Raw genomic sequence first — 22,477 nt, forward strand, 5'->3', positions numbered from 1 at the left:
TTTTAAAGACGAAACTAACGAATTTCTGTAGCTCAGAGTTTATTAACTTCCACTTTACTCCGTCCAGAGCTCCACACTTCGGGGGCATATGGGAAGCTGCATTAAAAAGCGTCAAGGGACTACTCAATCGCACTCTTCGAGACACCAGATTAAACTTTGAGGAGTTAGCCACTGCAGCTGCTGACGTCGAGGCGATCCTGAACGCTCGCCCGTTAACGCCGCTTTCATCAGACCCAAATGACCTGGCCACTTTCACGCCCTTGTATATTTCTATCGGTATGCCACGCCTACTATAAGGCCCACAAGCGCCTAAAACTGAACAATTTTTTTAAACCAGTTTATTGCAGTATTAGTCTTGTAAATTTTGATTGATTTTTGTATTGGTTTTTAAAAATGAAGTATTTGACACGCCCAATCAGACAACCAACTGCCACGCCCCTCTTTACAAACGCTTAATTTTTTTTAAATTTAATTCTTGTTTTTCCCTATTTCTTTCAATATGCCACAAAATTTCTTGTAATATTTCCACTAGCTGAGAAACGGGTATCTGATAGTCGGGAAACTCGATTAAATCATTCTCTGATATTTTTAATTAATTTTTATGATGTCAATATTAAATCATTAAAAATCAATACAATAAAATATTTGTGATATTTTATTTCAATAACAGCGAACATATAACAGTATATCAAATTTTGTATAAACAGTTCATTATTCTAAGTGTGATATTTTTAAATTGGTCCAACGGTATTATCGAAATTATCCTTTACTGTCGATAAAACCTTTCCTTCATCTGAATCATCATCATCTACTGGTAGCCCTTTATTCCACGTCTGTATTTCTGCAGTCCCGAAAAATTGATAGATTAGATACGTCAGTATTGAAATAATTGCGGACACCTCAAACACTCTTCGCCATTGATCAATAGAGTCCTAAAATAAAGAAAAATAATAAATTAATTTAAATAAGAAATCAGAAAGGAAGCACACGAATTTTACGACGCTGACAATAAGTACATTGCAAAGATATGTTAAAAAAATACCACGGTTCTAAAAAGTCCCTTTAACTATCTTTTTAAAGCATACTACAAACAAGTATACATAGGAGAATAAATGAATGTTAATGGACACAAAATGAAAATAGGAAAAAGGACCATTTCAACCATTTTCTTTCCATTTTTTAGACTCGATATGACTAAAAAAACAACCAGTCGAAATTCACGATGGTACATTTTGTTTATTTTTTTTATTTTTTATTATTCCACAAGGGTTTCGGCCTACATATGGACTATACATATATATAGAAAGAATATTTTAGCAAAGAAGACTACTCGGAGCTTTAAGTAGAAACTGTTGATACTGAACAAAAATATACGTGTACTTTATATGCTCCAAAATGTCTTTTTTACCTCTTTGTAAATTGACTAAAATCGATATATCCTCCACATGGGAATGTAAAGCATACATTTTTTGTTGTTTCTTTTAATCGAAACACTGTCAGCGTCCGACTATTGAAATATAATGCACTCCAGTGAGTTTTAGGCTAATCTAGTATCGCTGTTCACAAAAAATTATATTCAAAAATGGCTTTTGAAAGCTGGTACGAAAGAAAAAGTCTATAACAATTTCGTGCGTTTTTGAATTATTTTAGAAATAAATTTAAATTTTATTTCTTATAAAAAGGGTACAAATGTTTCTGTACTTATTAGAACCGACTTAGCGACTTAGTGGAGTTACTAATTTTTCCCATAAAAAAATGTCGGTAACATTTAATTTTATTAATCATTATGAACAGTGAAAACTCGCAGTTACTCGCAAGATTCGTTGACGTGTAGGAAACAAGTAGAGGAAGACGCTTCCGACCGTATAAAGTATAAATCAATTTATGAATAACGACTACGAAACGCCCAAAACTGTGAGGCCCACACTTTCATTTTATTTTATTATTTGTCTTGCTAGTTTCATTTCAAACCAATTTGTTCATGCAAAATCGTAAGCCCAAAAACCGCAAAAAGTACTAGCTTTTTCCCATTTTTATTGGTTTTATTTCCTCGCTAGCGCCAACTGTTCCTGATATTTCCACAGCCACTCGACAAACGAGATTGACTGTCGGGGCTTAGGAAACCTAGAATACCCGTGGCCTCCTGTTATTTGCTTCCTAATGTCAGGAAAACGGTCGGACGGGCATACCTCAAGAAACCTTCATCTCTCCGATCTTGTGGAGTCGTCCTAAATGACCTCCTAATCAAGCTCGTACGCATGACATGCAGATGTACGGCCTACGCGGATGACTCAGTTTTCCTGATTATAAGTTTCTACAGTCAGGGTCTTGATGGAAATCTACCTGGCTTATATAATGTTCAACTAGGCTGGTAGCAAAATATCTTGGCGTTATCCAAGGATAAGGAACTCCGAGAGTAGCATGTGCGGCCTTCTACATCTGCAAAGAAAATTCGAAGGAAGAGCCAGAGTGCAACCTTACATCTTTTACTGGTTGTACACAGGTGTCGTCCGCCCGATTCTTACCTATGTTTTGCTTGTTTGGTAGGATGCAAACAATAACAAAATACAGAACGCAATTAAAATCTTTACGGGTGAATGTAAGAATGAAGAGGGAATAGGTGCCAGAATATTTATAAACTAACACACCGAGCTGGTGGATATCTAGGCAATCTGTCTGGACCTATGCTCATTTTTGTGGTCAACTAAAACTCTGCAAAAACATTATTGAACTGGAACGCCTAGCTACTTGTTCCGCAGAGTTTGACTCTCACAAAGAAAATAGGCAATGATTTCTGCGGGTATTGCAATGGACCATAAGGCCTTCGAGTGTTCTCACCTTTTTGGAGAAGCTAGCCGTTTAACCAAACCTTCCCACAAGCTACCTATTAAAAAATTGTAGAACTTATATATTAATTACGAAAAACCTACCATTGATTCTTTAAAGTTTTTTTTTTAATTTAAACCTTATTAATGTTCATCTCTCCAAAAAATGTTTGTCCTATCTAACAAATATCTCATTACTTTTGGGATAGGGTTCCAAAGAAACTTGTATCGCTTTTATTCTTATTTTCTGCATTGTTATACTCTCAGTTTATAAAAACCAATATAATTATTGATATTAGTAATCCGCTTTTAATTATATATTAATTTAACTAAAACATAGATTTCGTCGCTTATTTTTCCGTTCACAATTACTTTGTTGACCCCTACAGAATCAAGAAAAATGAAATCTACATATGTTGTTTTCAATTCTATTGGTCACCTGAGAAACTAACTGGCCTAACGGTGTTGTGAGGATAGGTACTTTATATTAACAAATCATGGAAAAATCAATTTTTTTAAAAGCCTTTGGAAAATATTTTTTTTTATAATTAAACAGTCAAATAACATGGGTAATCGTTAAGAGAAATGTAATTCTTGGTACATGGAATTTCATTATTCTTTTATGTATGTAACACGTTAAAGCCAGTTGGTTTTAATTAACAAATACATTCGAAAACTAATTATAAGGATGCTAATTACGGGCAGAAATAGAGCTCATTCAGGATAGGGTCCTCTATAGAATCCTTTATAAATGTGGCCCGATAATTTTGCGTACCTGCGGTCATTATTTGTCTAGCCGAACCACTGAAGAACAGAACCACAGTGATACGGAGTCCCTCATTCGTAATCGTTATTGTTTTTTACGCTGCTTGCCATTCTCTTTCTTAATCGGCTGCTTCTGTCCTTCTGACTTTTTTCGCTTAGCGGTTTCTTCAATTCGGCTCTCGTTATTACAGAGCGTTGACGCCTCTTCACTGCTACTGTGTGTGCCTGATTGTTTTTTTATGCTTATTGGGTTTCCTTCGGTGCTTAAAAATAGTCTTAAAACTGGTGTCACTTACGTACTACATAATCCATTATATACTAGATGCCACGTCTCGCATCCGCCAGCAGTTCCTAAATTTTTTACTGTAAATATGCCAACTTTGTTAACACAAAAAAGCGTCATACATATACATATAAAGCTGCGGGAGCATCTAAACTCGCATTCGGTAACCTATGCATATGCACATCGATGCCAATTATCACCCTAACAAACTAAAACAAATTACATTGTTTCGAAAATTTTGTCTTATTATTAAAAATACCTAATATAAGTCTATTATCTCAGCATTAGAAAATCGCTTGGATATAACCAAATCGGTGAAATTGTTCAGTGGTTATAAAGCATGCTGATAACCGTAATTAAGGGTTTCAGAAGTGCATTAAATTAATATTCTATAACAATTAGCTAAATTATTTTGATTTGTTTTGTATTTTACTATTCAGGTGTACAGATATCCCACATGCATATTTTTGTGCGCTTCTCTTTGATGTAGGCTTCTCCTTGGTGAAGTGTTTCTTGGATTAGCGATTTACGCATCACACATTATTTTTGCATTTGATTGATGGTGTCTGTTCTGCTATCGCAAATTCAGTATCGTGCGCTTCTCTTTGATGTAGGCTTCTCCTTGGTGAAGTGTTTCTTTGTTTAGCAATTTACGCATCACACATTATTTTTTGATTGATGGTCTGTTCTGCTATCGCAAATTCAGTGTTGAAATTCCGCTGATAATCTATTAGAGGATCTCATTAAATACATTGTAATGCGATTTACAGCTTTTCTTTTAACATGATTAGCTGCTAAAGACGGCCATCTACTTGTTTCCGTATAAATTTACATTTTCTAACAGCCAGTGTTATTTACTCATTGCGCATAATTTATAAACCTTTTTATTGGCTTACATGTGTGTAACTCACAAAGCGATGCTCACATGGATATATGCCCGACCAACTTTGTTGACACTTGGGGTTGTCTTTAGGACAAAGACACAAGGTTTTCCGTCAAAAGATATCATTGTTCTATTTTATAGCGGGTAACATCGAGTTTACCACCCGAAACATGGATCATTTCAACAAAAAGGTTGACTATTCACAACTAAAAACGGGGGCATTTTTGCGTGTGTTTTTACATAGAACAAAAAAACTTAATCAAAACTAAAAGTTTTAATTAATTACTTATATTTGTACCCGCCATATACCTTTTTGTACCAGAGTAGTTAAACGCAGAGTAAGTTTGTTGCGACGCCCACAAACCACCTGTAACTGACACGCCCACACTTTTGAAAAATGTTATAAATTTTTTTGTATTATTTGTATTTTTAATTTCTATTATTATTTTAATTTTGTAATATATTTAAATTCTATTTGGTAAGACAAATAATAAAAGCAAATTCAAAAATCTGTGTGTGACTGTTTGGATTGGATTGTGGGCGTTAGAAGAGGCGTGGAAAAATGTTTTGGTTTACCGATGGAAAGTGGGTAAATAAATAATAAAACGAAAAACACTAACACATTTTTCCATTCAGTTTGGGCGGTACATAAACCAGTACATTGGCATAACAATTTATGCCCTCCTTGTTGTTAAGCTGCGAATCAATATTTTTTAAATTTAAGGGAGTTGGTTCAATGCAGCGCCAGCTTTGAAGAAGAGTTATTAGCACTGGTACGTCCGATAGCGTTTTTGTTTTTCTCAAATCGCGAAAGATATTTTTTGTAGAGCATAGTCCAGATTTGCATGATTTTTAGAAGTACATAAATTGGTGTTTGGAGATTGTAAACCCTGCCTTACGTTAGACTTTTTATTTGCATTACCTCCACTTTTACCACTTCCACGATGTCCATATACAAAGGCCCCAAACGCTATAAATACTTAAATTAAACTTAAAATAAATTAAAAGGTTATGGGATTCTAATATAATCCATAGGTCCACCCTGTACGCAATTTAAAAAGCAGATGTGTTCTAATTTAACTGTGAACTGAAATATTGGGATTTATCGAAGGTGTGGGCGTAATAGTTTTTTACACGGTATGTTTTGTCATCTGAAACACGATTACGATGCATCGATGTCAACTATCGAGTTTTTGTGGTTCCCGAGCTTTCGGTAATCATACAGGCAGAAGGACATTGATTCTGATCACTTTATAGGGTCAGCCAATCTCATTGTTAAATTGAAGCGAATATAGTATACGTTTTTACTCTAGGAGTATAAAGTGAAATAAATAGCATTACCCTTTGACTGCGTTGTCTTACATCGTTAGAATACTTATTGTGTTTTGTATTTACAATTTTAAATAATATTCTATACTTTACCTCTTGTGTGACGATAAATCCAGCCGTCAGTGGAGATATAAAGGACGCAGACATATGAATTGTTTGGCAAAATGCTAAAACAGCGGCGGAATGACCATGATTTGGCGCTAAGTCAATTATATTGGCCATAGCTCCAGCATAAGATGCAGTAATAAATATCACCGCTATAAACCATACCGTTAACAAAATGTACACATTGTCTATATAACCGATACAGTATATTAACACCCCTGGAATAATTTGTGATAGAGCAGTAAATACTTTTCTTACATTAGAAAGACTTAAAACCTTATACAATACAATTTTGTCGGCAATATAACAAAAAAAAACTGATGATATATATGAGCAAATAAATGGAACTCCAGAAAGAAAACCATTTGTTTCAAAATTAAATTTTAAAACACTTCCCATAAATGTCGGACCATTAACAATAAAAATGTAATGAACAAATATTCGACCAAAAGTTGTTACAGCAATTGCCCAAGCAGGTATAGATTTGAATATTTGCAGCCAAGGGACTTTAATTTTGACATTGCTGTTTACCTCGTTTCTTACGTTAAGTTCTATATAATTTAATTCATCTTCAGCAATACGAGGGTGCTCGCGTGGTGTATTAAAAGCAAGTAAATACCATAGTATACACCATCCAAGCCCTAAAGTACCAGTAGTATAAAAAATATAAGGCCAACCCCATTCTGATAAAATAAATCCGCACAACGGATACGTTAAACCAATACCAATGCTAAAACCTTGAAAGCTTGACATAAAACGTGAACGTTCCGTAAGGGGTATCCAATATCCAACTATTGCATACATGGCAGGCCACGTCAAACCGGAGGCAAATCCCTGAATAGACCGTAACACAATAACAGCTATGTAATGTAATTGTCCGGCTGACGGCATCATAAAACTACATAAAGCTGTTGCTAACTGTGACCATCCAAATACGCACTTGGTTCCAAACAATTCTGTGGCAACCCCTCCAACCACCTGGGATAACACATAGCACCAATAGAAAGAACTTATAATAACAGATTTCACTATTGTTCTTTGGTCATCAGTGCCACTACCCTAAAAATGTTAATTATTATATTTTGCTGTATGTACGAAAATAATATTTTTTTTATATTACCAGAATTTGCTGCGATTCGTTAACAGATAGCTTTTTTGTTGAATTGTCGTTCGACATCATTGCTACCAATGCAAAATTCATATCATTGCGCATCATAAAAGAGACCAGAAAGCCAGACCACGACAGGAAATAAAGCACCAAACGCGCTGGAATTTTGTCTGAAATTAAATAAATTAAGTATACACATATTTATACCAGTTACTCGTAAAGTAAGGTGTATACTAGATTCGTTAATACGTATGTAACAGGCAGAAGAAAGCGATTCCGATTAAATAAAGTATATACCCTCTATATAAATCAGAATCAATAGCCGAGTCGATCTGGTCTATCCAAATGAGCGTCGAGGAACTAAAGCTAGAAGGTTGAGATTAAGCATACAGATTCTAGAGACATAGACGCAGCGCAAGTTAGTTGACCCATGTTGCCACACCTACAAACCGTCTAAAACTGCCACGCTCACACTTTTAAAAAAAGTTTTGATATTTTTTAATTTCTTTGGTAGTCTTGTAAATTTCTATCGATTTGCTGAAAAACTTTTTACCGCTCCCAAAACTTTCACGCCCACACTTTTGAAAAATGCTTTGATATTTTTATTAGTTTTGTAAATTTGAATCGATTTGCAGTGAAAATAATTGCACCGCCCACCCCAACGCCCACATACCGCCCAAAACAGCTACGCCCACACTTTTAAAAATGTTTTTATATTTTTCACAATTTTGTTACTCTTGTAAATTTCTCATGATTTGCCAAAAATATTTTTGCCACTCTCTCTCTAACGCCCACAAATCGCCAAAAACTGTCACTTAGAAATTTCTCCCTCGCACTTCCACTATGGGTATCAGATAGACGGGGACTTGACTTAGCGTTTGATCTTGTTTTAATGTACATTACCTTAATTATACGTAGATATATACTTTATTGATAAGCTCTATTGAGCGGGTCGAAATCCGTCTGTATTATTGTGTTGAGTATTGTACAGATACATAAAATACTTCTCTGTATAGCAAAACTTGACGTTATTGACGGGTGGCTCGACATATTGTTGTCGCTAATAAATCATACTCGAAATTCTCTTGGTCGTTTTACTATGTGGTTGCTTTTTGGACAGAATACCATTGGCTGATGATCTTGATGTTCTTCTGAACCCTAAAACTAAATTTTCAGATCATATTTCGTCTACTAGGTCAAAGGAATTTGATGATCCCTTTATAACTTGCCCGTCCGGTTCTTGAGTATGGATAACCTATTTGGAGTCCAAAATACGGAGTTCACTCGGACCGCATTTAATCGTTTCAAAAAAACTTCTTACTGTTTGACTTACGACGCCTTAATTGGGATGCAATTGTTTATTACCTTCTTATTCCAGTAGACTAATGCTAATTAATTTACCTTGCCTAGCTGACCGTAGAAAGACGCTTGGAACAGTGTTTATCTGCAATCATATTTGTGGTGAAGTTAATAGTTCCTACTTGATTAATCGGCTAAACTTTTCAGATCCAAGCAGATTCTCTAGAAATTACGTAACCCTAATTTTAAATCAATTTAGATCTAACAATAAGTGCATGACGCCTACAGAGAATTATGTTCTGACTTTAAAATTTTATCATATTATCTCTAATTGTGACTTTCTGCCGCTCTGAAAGGGATTATAATAAACTTATTTGAACCATAATTAGTTCTAACTTATATTTAATATTTTCTCGATTCTTCTTCTAAAGTTGGGTGGCGTGACCCGTTACTTGTTTAATAAAAGTGCGAAAGATGAGCAATAAAAAATAAAATGCTTTAGCTTGCATTATGGAGCTATCTTTATAATATTAAAGCAACCTATTAACATTTTTCATATTTTTTGCACTGCGTAAGCATCACTGAAATCTACATGCTCTAATCCATAGAGCTGATACTGGTATGGTTAATTATTTTTCTATGCCTAATCCAAACGTATAGCGTTTGCCAGAGAAAGGAATTCCATCCTTCACCCTACTAAAGGAGGTACACATATCTTTCCCAAAAACGTACAGCAGCTTGACAAGCGTCAGTTGTATGGATTCGGCCATATCGCACCCTCCTTCTTGTAAGCTTTCCGATCATTGAGCTAGTCTGGATTCAGCTAGGTATTTAATTTAGTTGCCTTGACTTGCATGAAAATGTCAGACAATCGCAAGCTTAAATGACGGTTGATGGACGCAAACGAAGGGTTGTCGGGGGCACACTGGATTTTCCTTGGGAAGGGTCCTAATGTAAATTACTCGGCCAACAGCTCCTATTTACTTTCCTGCCAGACTCCCAAACTATAGAGCTTATTAGTATTATTATTTGTCCGGCCTCCCTGACACTCCCCATTTAATTAGCGAAAATTTAGTGTAGACTAAATAAATGGTTATGTTGTATACATGTAGGCCTACTCGTATGTATCATAAGCATTTGGTGTGAATCAAGCTTTGGTATCCAATGGTCATGTTGTACGCTGATGTAATGAAGTACACAAAGGAATAGTTTTTTGAGCATTACAAGCAAACGAAATGCATTTTGAAGCCACGGCGTTTACACATTAATTGTAGTAATATATTTACGCCCAGAGGATAATTATTTCAATGGTTTGATTGCAGTGACTGTCGAAGGAAAATAATTATGGTAATTTGATAGTGTGGTGGTGGCATTTGAGAATTTGGCAACAAAGTGCTTCTATGCAAATCGATTGTGGTCACCCTCATTATACATCCGATACAACGAACGCCCCACAGCGAAGGGTTGTCGGGGGCACACTGGATTTTCCTTGGGAAGGGTCCTAATGTAAATTACTCGGCCAACAGCTCCTATTTTCTTTCCTGCCAGACTCCCAAACTATAGAGCTTATTAGTATTATTATTTGTCCGGCCTCCCTGACACTCCCCATTTAATTAGCGAAAATTTAGTGTAGACTAAATAAATGGTTATGTTGTATACATGTAGGCCTACTCGTATGTATCATAAGCATTTGGTGTGAATCAAGCTTTGGTATCCAATGGTCATGTTGTACGCTGATGTAATGAAGTACACAAAGGAATAGTTTTTTGAGCATTACAAGCAAACGAAATGCATTTTGAAGCCACGGCGTTTACACATTAATTGTAGTAATATATTTACGCCCACCAGTACAACTTCAACCTCCGAAGAGATAAGTCGTGCCACTATAGTTTAAAGCCTCGCTTCGCGCAAGCCCTAAACTCTTATCAGCAAAACTTTGCACAAACAAATATAAACCACAAAGATAAACAAAAAACACAACAACAAAAACACCAAAACCTATAACTCGGGCTGAAGCCCTTATCTAACAATCATGACAGACCCACCAGACATTCATAATTTCACCGCAAAATCTTACCAATCCCAATTAGGAAACCCAAAATTTATTGTCATTAAAAGGAAAGATTACAACTCGTTTGAAAGAATATCACCTTTCATCATTAAAAAATCTGTGGACTTTGCCTGTGGAGGAAAAGTTGAGGTATGCAAACGTACAAGAGACGGCAGCCTATTAATAAAAACTAAAAATGAACTACAAGCCAGAAAACTCCTTAAACTTACAACAATCGCAGATGTGGAAGTAACAGCAACTGAACATAAAACATTAAACTTCTCCAAGGGAGTTATCTACTGCAACGACCTTAGATATATCGACGAAGACACAATTCTACAAGAGTTAAAACCACAAAAAGTAACTGAAGTTAAAAAAATAATGAAACGACAAAACCCCAACTCTAACTCCGATACCAACAACACCACCTTAATTGAAACCGGCCTGATCATTATAACATTTGAATCACACAAACTCCCTGAAATATTACGAATCGGCTACGAAACAGTCCGAGTACGAGACTATATTCCACTTCCACTCCGATGCAAAAAATGCCTTCGCTTCGGCCACCCAGCACCAATATGCAAAAGCCTAGAAACCTGCACCAATTGCTCAGAAGTAAAACACACAAACGACGGAGAAACATGCACAAACGAAAAAAACTGCTTAAACTGCAGAAACAACCCAGAAATCAACCATCAACACAGCCCACTTGATCGCAAATGCCCCACTTTTATAAAAAACCAGGAATTAACAGCCATTAAAACCACACAAAAAGTAGACCATAAAACTGCTCAACGTATTTATTTTGAACGACACGGCTTCCAATTGCGAGACTCCTATGCCAAAACACTCACAAACGGCACAACACAGATGAAAACAAACACTCAAGCACCTAATATCGACACAAATACACACACAATCCAATCGCAAAATTCGTACATCACACCCACATCAACAGCACATACCACTTCATCGAAGACAACAACAACTGGACCAGCCAAAACAACTCCTCTGTCAAACCAACCGCTTCAACACCACCACCATCATTGCTACGACAAACCAGAAGACATGGATACTTACCACCCCACTGACCACCCCACATCTACGCCATACTCATCACAACACACAGAGGACCTAAAAATAAAAATTTTCTCAAAAGATAAGTCTAATAACCTATCTACTAACCTCAAAGCATCCAAAATAAAGGCCAAAACTTTAAACAAAAAGAAACACACTAACAACAGCGATAGCGAATCCATATAGAATCTTAAGCCCTACACAGAGCTTAAACTAAACCGTCAACACCACCCTTAAACTAAGTTATAAGCTTTTATCTCCTCCCAAATGTCCCTTACTGTAATCCAATGGAACTTAAAAGGATATGTAAACAACTACAGCCAACTCCTTATTCTCATTAAGAAATACTCCCCACACATAATTTCCCTCCAAGAAACCCACATACAACACATTAATATCATTCCAACTCCAATAAACTATAAGCTATTAACCAATATAGCCACCAATAGATTTGGGGGCGTAGCACTACTAGTTCATAAGTCAATCCAATACACTATCCTCAATATCACAAGCGATCCAGAAGCAATAGCCATAAACATACAATCTAAAATAAAACTAAACATATTTTCCACATACATCTCCCCTACCAAAAACATTTCTGACCAGACACTCCTAAACACATTTAACATCCAGCAAACACCATCTCTAATTACGGGAGATTTCAATGGATGGCACCCGTCTTGGGGCTCCCCAACAACAAATACACGAGGGAAAATAACTCAAAGATTCATCGACAATACACACCTTATTCTACTAAACGACAAATCTCCCACACACTTTTCAACACACAATACTTACTCACATATCGACCTCACACTCTGCTCTCCAATCCTAGCCCCTCACGCAAACTGGAAAATTCTAAACGATCTTCATGGCAGCGACCATTTTCCTATCATCACGACCTTATTCCCAACGACTAATACACAGAAATTCAACAGACCCTTTTTTAAACTAAAAGAAGCCAACTGGGACCAGTACAGCGCACATACACAACAAATAAACGAGAAATACCCTACCTCCCAAAACGTAAACAAAGAAGCCGCCCAAATCAATAGAATTATTTTATATAGCGCAAACCTCTCAATCCCACAAACCTCACCAAACGCACATCCCTACAGGGTTCCATGGTGGAACAAGCACCTCGACCAACTGCGAAAGCAAAAGCAACTTGCTTGGAAAAAATTAAACCGTACAATCACCCTAGAAAACATTATTGACTATAGACGTAAAAACGCAAAATTTAGGCACGAATTAAAAAAAAGAAAAAAAGAAGCTTCCAGTTCTTTTACCTCAACCATCAATCCCACTACCCCCTCATCCAAAATATGGACCAATATAAGACGTTTCTGCGGACTTAACCCAATAAAACAAATTCATGCCATATCCAGCCCAGAAAACAACGAAACGACACTAGCTAGCAACGAAATTGCTAACATATTCGCACAACACTTTTCTGAACTCTCCGGCGACTGGAACTTTTCAGAGGAGTTCCGAAACAATAAATACAGAAACAACCTACAGAACTATACCCCCTCTCCAATAGCCCAAACCATTGAAAAAAACATAACGTATCTCGAACTCATCTCAGCGCTACAAACATTAAAAGGATCAGCTCCAGGACTCAATAGAATCTCGTATCAAATGATCAAAAATAGCTCCCACACAACAAAAAACAGAATAACAAAACTATTTAATGAAATATTCAATAGCCACATACCTCAAGCCTACAAAACAAGCCTAATCATCCCAATCCTCAAGCCTAACACCGACAAAACTAAAACTACGTCTTACCGACCCATTTCTCTCAACTGCTGTATAGCAAAAACACTAGATAAAATAATAGCTAAAAGACTCTGGTGGTTGGTGACAAATAGCAACCTACTTAACGAAAACCAATTTGGATTTAAAAAAGGCAAATCGACTTCGGACTGTCTACTCTATGTAGACTATCTCATAACGAAGTCAAAAATGCACACCTCCCTCGTCACTCTTGATTTTTCAAGAGCCTTCGATCGAGTAGGTGTGCACTCCATAATCCACCAGCTGCAGGAATGGAAAACAGGCCCAAAAATTATAAACTACATAAAAAACTTTATGATTAACAGAAAAATAATTGTCCGTGTCGGTCCGCATACATCAAGCCCACTACCCCTATCCAATGGAATCCCCCAAGGTTCACCCATATCCGTAATACTCTTTCTCATAGCTTTTAATAAATTATCTAATATCATATCCCTATACAAAGAAATAAAATTTAACGCATACGCCGACGACTTCTTCCTTATAATAAATTTCAAAAAAAACACAAACATCAGCCTAGACAACCTCTTAAATGATATAGGGAATTGGGGCTCCTACTCAGGGGCATCGCTATCCCTATCAAAATGCCAACACCTCCACATATGTAAAAAACATCACTGTACTTGCAAGGTAAGCTGCAACAACATCCAAATTCCTACCGTTACTTCCCTAAAAATTCTAGGTATAACTATAAACAACAAATATAAATGGAACACACACATATATTCACTCTTACCCAAACTCTACAATAAGCTAAACATAATAAAATGTCTATCCAGTCCCAAATTCAATTGCAACACGTATACACTACTTAATGTAGCAAAAGCAACGGTCATCGCCAAATTAGAATATGGCCTGTTTCTATACGGCCACGCTCCCAAAAGCATTCTAAACAAATTAAAAACACCATTTAACTCCGCAATCCGCCTAGCCCTCGGAGCGTATCGCTCTACCCCAATAAATAATTTACTATACGAATCAAATGTTCCCTCTTTAGAAATGAAACGAGACCTTCAAATAGCCAAGCTATCCCAAAACCTAATCTTTTCGAAAAACACGCCAATTCACAAATTTGTTAAGCACAAAAAATCTAAAAAGAAAACACTATCAATAATAGACCACACAATCAAACTCAGCCTAGAACTTAACCTACCCTACAAACCAATAAAACTCCATAAATACAAGCCATCATGGGACCTCCCCAACCTAATAGACACGTCACTCAGAGGCCACAAGAAACAAGAAACATCCCCAGAATCATACAGAAAATTATTCGAACACACAAAAAATAAACTAAAGCCACATAGTTTCATATTCACCGACGGTTCAAAAATTAACTGCATTATATCATTCGCCATAACAACTGACACAAACATCTTGAAACAGGGCATACTGCCTCCATACTCATCCGTCCTCACCTCCGAAACAATTGCCATACTAGAAGCAATAGAACTAATTAAAACCCGAAGAGGCAAATTTGTTATCTGTTCCGACTCCCTATCAGCAATAGACTCAATTAAAAACCCGAATAACAACAGCTTTTACCCAAACCGAATCAGATCCCTAATAACACAACATGCCCCTAAAATTAAAATAATGTGGATTCCTGGCCATTCAGGAATAATAGGAAATGAACTTGCCGATCAAGCTGCAAAATCAGCAAGCAATATGCCACTAATTGTCACCCCAAACATAAACAACACAGATATAAAAAGACATCTTAAAGCTGAACTTGCGACAAAACAAAAAGAAAATATTATAAACTGCAATCAATGGTACCAATCACTTAACATAAATAACACACACACCTGCGATTACCTTAAACAAACTCGCCAAAATTGGACCAGACTCGACCAAATAAAAATAATACGACTTCGACTAGGACACACAAACATAACCCACCAACACTACCTAAATCCAAATCCTATAACAGTTTGCCCTTTTTGCCAAGGAGATCTTTCAATAAGCCACATAATGAACTCATGTCCATCCCTTATACAAACCAAGCAAGCCATATTTAGCAACACTAACCCCCTAGACCTTCTTAGCAAGCCCAACCCAGAAAACATACAAAAAATCATACGTTTCCTAAAAAAAACAGAATTATACCACCAAATTTAAAACAAAAAAAAACAAATGTACAACAACAAACACAGTAATCATTTAACCAACTAGCCATTAATTAGATTTAAAAAATAAATTAATAAATAAAAATTGTAAACCAAAATAGCCATAGGCCCTGCAGCCAGTGCTATATTACTTAAGTTAGTTTAGTTTTGTAAACTGCTCTATCTATTATAATAATAATATTTACGCCCAGAGGATAATTATTTCAATGGTTTGATTGCAGTGACTGTCGAAGGAAAATAATTATGGTAATTTGATAGTGTGGTGGTGGCATTTGAGAATTGGGCAACAAAGTGCTTCTATGCAAATCGATTGTGGTCACCCTCATTATACATCCGATACAACGAACGCCCCACAGTTCACATTACAGCACCTGGCAGCCTGCTTGGCTAACCCGATGACCAGAAGACGGCTTAAGCGAAGACACCATGGCGATCTCTGGACAAGAAAACCCAATGTCTCTTAAGTCCTATAGCACTAATTCATCAATTGTAATAAAAATAGTTTTCTCTGTTTCTGAATTCGCGTCATATTTTCTTATTTATTTATTATAGCATTAAGTTGGTTGATTGATATATATTACACAAAAAAAAACAAAATGTCGGTTAATGTCAGGGCTCGGAATGGTGGATAATGGTGAATTGAATTTTTTGAAACACTAAATGCGAAGTCAAAAGAGTGCTATCTTTTGTCTTCGACGTTGGTCTGTAGTACCCAGCATGATGTTGGGTATTGTTAACCCAGCTGATTTTAGGCTACGCGAAGCAGAATCTTAGCTCCGCTGTTATTACCCGGTCCATCAGCCGCACCAAGCGATGCGCTGCGTTGCACAACCCGAATGGCACCATACGGAACTGATGCATCGATCTCCCAGGAATTGTGAACGCCGTATATTCCTTGCTCTTGTCATCCAATTTGATCTGCAAGAACACAAACTTCAGATCCACACTGGCGATATAGTGCTGGTCGATCCTGAAGAGGATCACCATCAACACTGGGTAGAGGGTATCCGTCCGCAGCTTGCGGACATCCAGACAAAACAGGTCTTTCCCTGGTTTGGACACTACTGTCGTGCGATTGCTCCACGGACTCTTTCTTACCTCGTGGACTCCTAACGCCAGCATCTAGTCCACTTCATTCTCAACGACCTTTTGGAGCCTTTTTTCATTCTATTTGATGTTCTCTGGACTGTTAAATACATATTGCTCTCATCACTCTCGCTTTCATCACTGTCTATTGAATTAACTTCATCCATGTCATTTAGTTCGTCTGTATTAGCGCTCTCCTCATCATAATCTTCATTTTTATTTATATCACTTTCATTACCATTCCGTTTTTTTTTCTAGGCAAATTAGTTTGGTTATTTCTTCACCAACTCGAACATGTCTTCCGTTATTATTAATTTTTTTGTTTAGTAAAACCCTACTTCCGATTTGTTATCCCATTTGCTCTTTCTGGGTACTTCTGAACCTCTAACAAAAACTCAACTTCCGTATATTTTTAAATTTTATACATTTGGTTGTATACCAAAAAATATTTCGCACGGGCTTTTATTTACTGCAGTGTTTGCAATTTTTTAAATAAGCTACTTGTAACAGCCCGCATAAATGAAACCAATTTCACTTCAGTAGAACTTTATATGTAACTGCTTGTTTATTCACTTATTTTCGAACACAATAACACGCGTCCGTATCTGCCGGTGATCAAGTTCATACTACTCATCATCGGCTTTCCTGAGAGAGCAATGGTCTCTCTCACTGCTTGGGTGGCCGCTCTCCCGCACGGGCTCCCACATCCCTCCTTTGTTTACCAGCTTGAGCTTCAACCCAGGCCCAGATGATGTGCCAATTTGTGGTGAGGTGTCAGCCATAAGGTGTTGAGGTGAAACCTCTACTTCTGTGCCTGTTGGCGGTAAGTCCAGAAGGTCGATACTTTTCCTGGCGTCTGGAATCTTTTTAAGATGGCTAGCATCTCTGATGATTGCCTTTCCTCCACCTGAAATCTTAACAATGTTACCCTTACGCTCTAAAACTTCATATGTGGTTGTGTCATAGTTGGGTGTTAACTTGTTTGGAAAAACAACATTCTTCATTAACACCTGATCGCCAACTTCAATATCTACCTCTTTCACCCCTCTTCTTTTTTCTGCATCTACTTTTCCCTTATGTTTTTGCATACAATCATTATCTTTCTCTCTTGAATCGTGGACTTCGCCCAAGATGTCTTGGATGTTAGGATTTTTGTCTCGAATCATACGATTGAACATACCATAAATTCTGAAGGAGAGGTCCCTGTTGTGCTATGTGGGGTGACATTATGCATTAGCATGAAATCCTGAATCTTTTGTTGAAAATTTTCCTTATTCAGATGTGCAATTTTTAGTTTTTTGAGTCCAATATGCAGTACTGTTCGAAAACCGAACTCGCCGAAGGCCGACTCGCCAGGGTGTCCTTCATGAGCCAATTCTAGAACTCTTTTTCGTAGTCCTTTCGGAATAATTAACCGTGTGCCTCTCAACAAAATTTTCCCAAGCATTGAAAGCTCAAAACGAAATGGGTAGAAACTGTTTGATGTACCAGTATCCCACACGTTAGAATCCAAAAAAGTCATCGCGTCCACGATTTCCTCATCGGCTGCGCTCTCTTGTGCGATTTCCGAAATAGTTAATAATGTTGGGACTGTGTATTCGACATCCCGAAATAGGTTAAATTCGGTTTGGCGCCAGCTAGAATTTGTTGATAGAAAATCGCATAGTCGGGACAGGGTATCTGAAATATTTTCCTTACCCGCTCTATTGATGACTTTGAATTTAAAAGCTTGTAAGCGTAAAAGCCATCGCTCAATTCGAGCCGGAGGTTTAGAAGTTGGCTTGAAGATGGTCTCTAACGGCTTGTGATCAGTGACCAATTCGAATTCCAGTCCAGCTAAATAAAAATATAGCTTTTCGACTGCCCAAACAAGTGCTAAGCTTTCTTTTTCGGTCTGCAAGTACCGTTTTTCTACATCCGATAGGCTGCGACTTGCAAACGAAATGATCTTTGGTTCACCGGCTGTGTCGAGTTGCAATAGTACTGCTCCTAGAGCAACTGGACTTGCATCTGCTATAAGGCGTGTCTTATTATTCGGGTCGAAATATGATTAACCTGGAATTTTCGCCAAATGGTCCTTTAGGTCTTCAAAAGCTTTTGTTTCTGTCTCGCTCCAGTTAAATTTGCTTTCTTTTTTTAGCAACCGTCTTAACGGCCAGTACAATTGGCCAAATCGGGAATAAATTTCCCAACATAAGTAACAAGTCCCAAAAAGCTGCGTGTTTTCTCTTTGGTTTTGGGATGTCTGAATGAGAGGATCATTGTCACCTTCTCCGGGTCTACTTCGATGCCTTTTTCCGATAGTATGTGTCCCAGAAATTTAACTTGTTGTGTTTTCCAAATACATTTTTACTCATTCAAAAATACGTTATTTACTTTTAGAATATCTCTGATCTTCTGAACGGCGTCGTCGTGATCTTTTTCATTTGTTCCAAAAATAATGATGTCGTCAATATAATTCATAACGTTTTTGCATGGTGCTCACAGCTCCTCCAGTCTTCTTTGAAAAATTTCAGGGGCAGAATTAACTCCAAACATTAATCTTTTGTACCTGAACAAACCTGGGGGTGTAATGAAAGTTGTTATGTATCGGCTGGATTCGTCTAGCGCCAATTGATGATATGCGCTTTTTAGGTCTAAGCGGGTGAAGTATTGTGCGCCCCTTAGTTTCGTCATAAACGATTCAAATACAGGCAACGGATAATTTTCCCTTAAGATTGCCTTATTGGCAAGCCTCATGTCTATGCATATCGTTAGGTCGCCATTTTCTTTAAACGCTATGACCATGGGTGATATCCAGGGAGAATGCCCTATTACTGGTTCGATTATATCAAAGGCAACAGCCTCTTCCAAGTGCACTTTACTTTATCCTCAAGTGCAATTAGTATCCTTCTAATCGGTTTGATATTTGTATCAATTGATAATTTTACCGGCGGCCCCTTCCATTTTGGAAACGGAGTTACTGAATCGATTTTCCTAACTTCCAGTCCGAGGCGTAAAACATTAAGTTACAGTGCCGTGTCTTTCCCCAGCAGTGATTGTGTTCCGTTTTTTATTACAAAAAACGAAGCTATCACCTCAGGGTTCAAGCCAATTGAAACAAACACACAAATTACATGAAGCAATTCGTGTGAAGCATATCCTCTAAATTTATTATTTGAATTTGGTCAAACGTTGAATAAAACTCCCTTTCCTGTCTGGAGATATGACCAGTCTTTTGGGCTTATCAGATTGAATTTGGAGCCCGAGTCAATTACTAGGGAAACTTCGCGCCCACCAACTCGACTTTTAATAAATCCATCCTCCTCATCACTCTGAATTTTAAAACAACTTTCTCCAGATTTCAAATCACGTTCTCCCTCTACCCGACGTACCTTGGTGCGTTGACGTTTAGAGATTTCATTATGCCTTGAGGTCTCTCGCGTTTTAAGTTTGTTCTGCATTTTATGGCGAAATGACCAATTCGTGTGCACTTGTTGCACTTTTGATTTTTGGCTGGGCACAAAGAACTGTAACTGTCGTGGCCTTTACGGCCACATCTACTGCATTCGATGGATTTATTAATGTTCATGATCTCTGTTGAGATTTTTCTTATACTCTCGGCTTTTAGGTTTTTACTTGGGGTTTCATCGCATCATTTCCGATTGTTTATTAATTTCCTCATCGACTTGACAGGCATCTATCATTTGAGACAAATTGTATTCTTTTCCCAACAATTTCTTTTTAAGATCTACTCCGGCCCAGCTGTTTATTATTTTGTCCTTTAGACATCTTTCTGCTTTAGTAGCCCCAAAATTACACTTCTGAATTTGGTGGCGTAGCCTTAATACAAATTTAGCAAAAGTCTCTCCTTCTGATGGACAGAGATTCCTAAACAGATGCCTTTCAAAACTGGAGTTCTGCTTTGGCGAGAAGTATGCATTTAATTTTTTAACAAGGACCTTGTATATATCTATATTATTATCTGTGGAATTTTCTAACACCGCATCGGATAATGTGAACGCTACCGTCTGAAGTTGTGGTCCTCCTAGATGAAGTAGTTTACTTCTTTTCCGAATAGGTGTGTCAATTTCTTCAGCTATGAGATAAATTTCGAAGGCTCTTAGCCACTTCTCCCACTCGATACGTTAAAGAGACTTTTCAATAGTGTCGCAGAGAAATGGCTTGATTACATTTTCAGCCATTGATATCAGTGTACCTGAAATTAAATGCAATATCGTTATTACTGGCAAACTGCCTCTGACTTAGTCAGATCGTGATTTTAGATTCAGTCATAAATATTCGTATATGTTATACATATTATATATATATATACATTCTCCACATACTCATGGTACTGGCCCTGACTTACAGTCAGATTTTTTTTTCCAATCGCCATATGCTAGTAGTACTGGCCCTGACTTTGTAGTCAGCTTTATTTTATTCTTTTTTTTCCCAAATCACCACATACTCTCAGTATAGGCCCCGTCTCGAAGTCAGCTTGATTCTTCTCTTTCTCTCTTTTTTTTTTAAGCTGTGTTTGCGTGTGTGCGTTGAATATCTACTTATGCCTCTTACGCTCCTTCACGCACATTATGTGTGCCAAAACATGTACCTTTCACGTGTGTTCTTTTTACACTCTCTGATATTTTCTCTTTTCTTTTTAAACATTTCCAATCATTCAACGCTCTCACGAGCTCGCTCATCGGTGCCGCTGTTGCTCTCCTTTTTCATACTCAAAAAAAAAACAATAACGGCACCAGTGAACGTGAAGGAAGAATGAGGGTGGAAAGACGGATAACATATAAATAACATCATAAATATTTTAATATACTACTTTTTCATTTCTTCCTTATTTTTTTAATTTTTTTTTTTTTGAATTTTTACCTTGTCGCCACTGTAACAACCCGCATAAATGAAACCAATTTCACTTGAGTAGAACTTTATATGTAACTGATTGTTTATTCACTTATTTTCGAACACAAAAAAGCTAGAAAGTTGAGATTAAGCATACAGACTCCAGGGACATAGACGCAGCGCAAGTTTGTCGAATCATGGTGCCACGCCCACTCTAGCACACACAAACCGCCCAAAACTGCCACGCCCACACTTTTGAAAAATGTTTTGATATTTTTTCATTTTTGTATTGGTGTTGTAAATTTCTATTGATTTGCCAAAAAACTTTTTGCCACGCCCACTCTAACGCCCAAAGCTGCCACGCCCACACTTTTGAAAAATGTTTTGATATTTTTTAATTTTTATATTAGTCTTGTAAATTTCTATCGATTTGCCAAAAAACTTTTTGCCACGCCTACTCTAACGCCCACAAACCGCCCAAAAACTGTCAGTGTTGAAGACCTCCTTCGCACTTTCCCTAGCTGAGTAACGGGTATCAGATAGTCGGGGAACTCGACTATAGCGTTTTCTCTTGTTTAATTTTATTTCATTTACATATTATTTTAAGCAGCTCGCATTTTTAGATCTATTTTTAAAACAATAAATTCTCGCGCATTTACTAAAGTCGTCAACAAATGTAAAAAAATATATTTCTTCACAATAACCCACTTCATTTCGTTTAGTGCGGACGTGTTTTTAACAGTGCTCCAGTTAAACACTTCCAGAAATCAAAACAGTGAAAAGAACCAAACATAAAACCATAAGCGAAAAGACGCTTAGTGCAATGCCTGCACATATAGATTTTCTAACAAATCTATAAGTTATTAATCATCAACTAACTAATTACAAATATAAACAAA

At 37.1% G+C, this 22,477-nt stretch overlaps 1 protein-coding gene across 12 annotated transcripts in view; it reads right to left on the bottom strand.

The window, feature by feature from the left end:
* Positions 1–642: 642 nt before the first annotated feature.
* LOC6539265 (sialin) overlaps positions 643–22,477 on the bottom strand; it is an 87,206-nt gene continuing 65,371 nt past the window's right edge. For 5 of the 12 annotated variants that reach the window (XM_002086127.4, XM_015189729.3, XM_043206864.1 and 2 more), the window contains 3 exons: positions 7,311–7,468; positions 6,179–7,249; positions 643–932 (listed from right to left, as the gene is read on the bottom strand). In XM_002086127.4, the coding sequence (XP_002086163.2) occupies positions 732–932; positions 6,179–7,249; positions 7,311–7,468 (1,430 nt within the window). In that variant the 3' untranslated portion in view covers positions 643–731. Of the gene's footprint in view, positions 3,954–6,178; positions 7,250–7,310; positions 7,469–20,749; positions 20,941–22,477 lie in introns of all 12 variants that reach the window. The other 7 variants (XM_039371346.2, XM_039371345.2, XR_005560338.1 and 4 more) reach the window with 7 other exon arrangements.

Source organism: Drosophila yakuba, chromosome 2L, assembly GCF_016746365.2.
Source record: "Drosophila yakuba strain Tai18E2 chromosome 2L, Prin_Dyak_Tai18E2_2.1, whole genome shotgun sequence".
Classification (NCBI taxonomy): domain Eukaryota; kingdom Metazoa; phylum Arthropoda; class Insecta; order Diptera; family Drosophilidae; genus Drosophila; species Drosophila yakuba.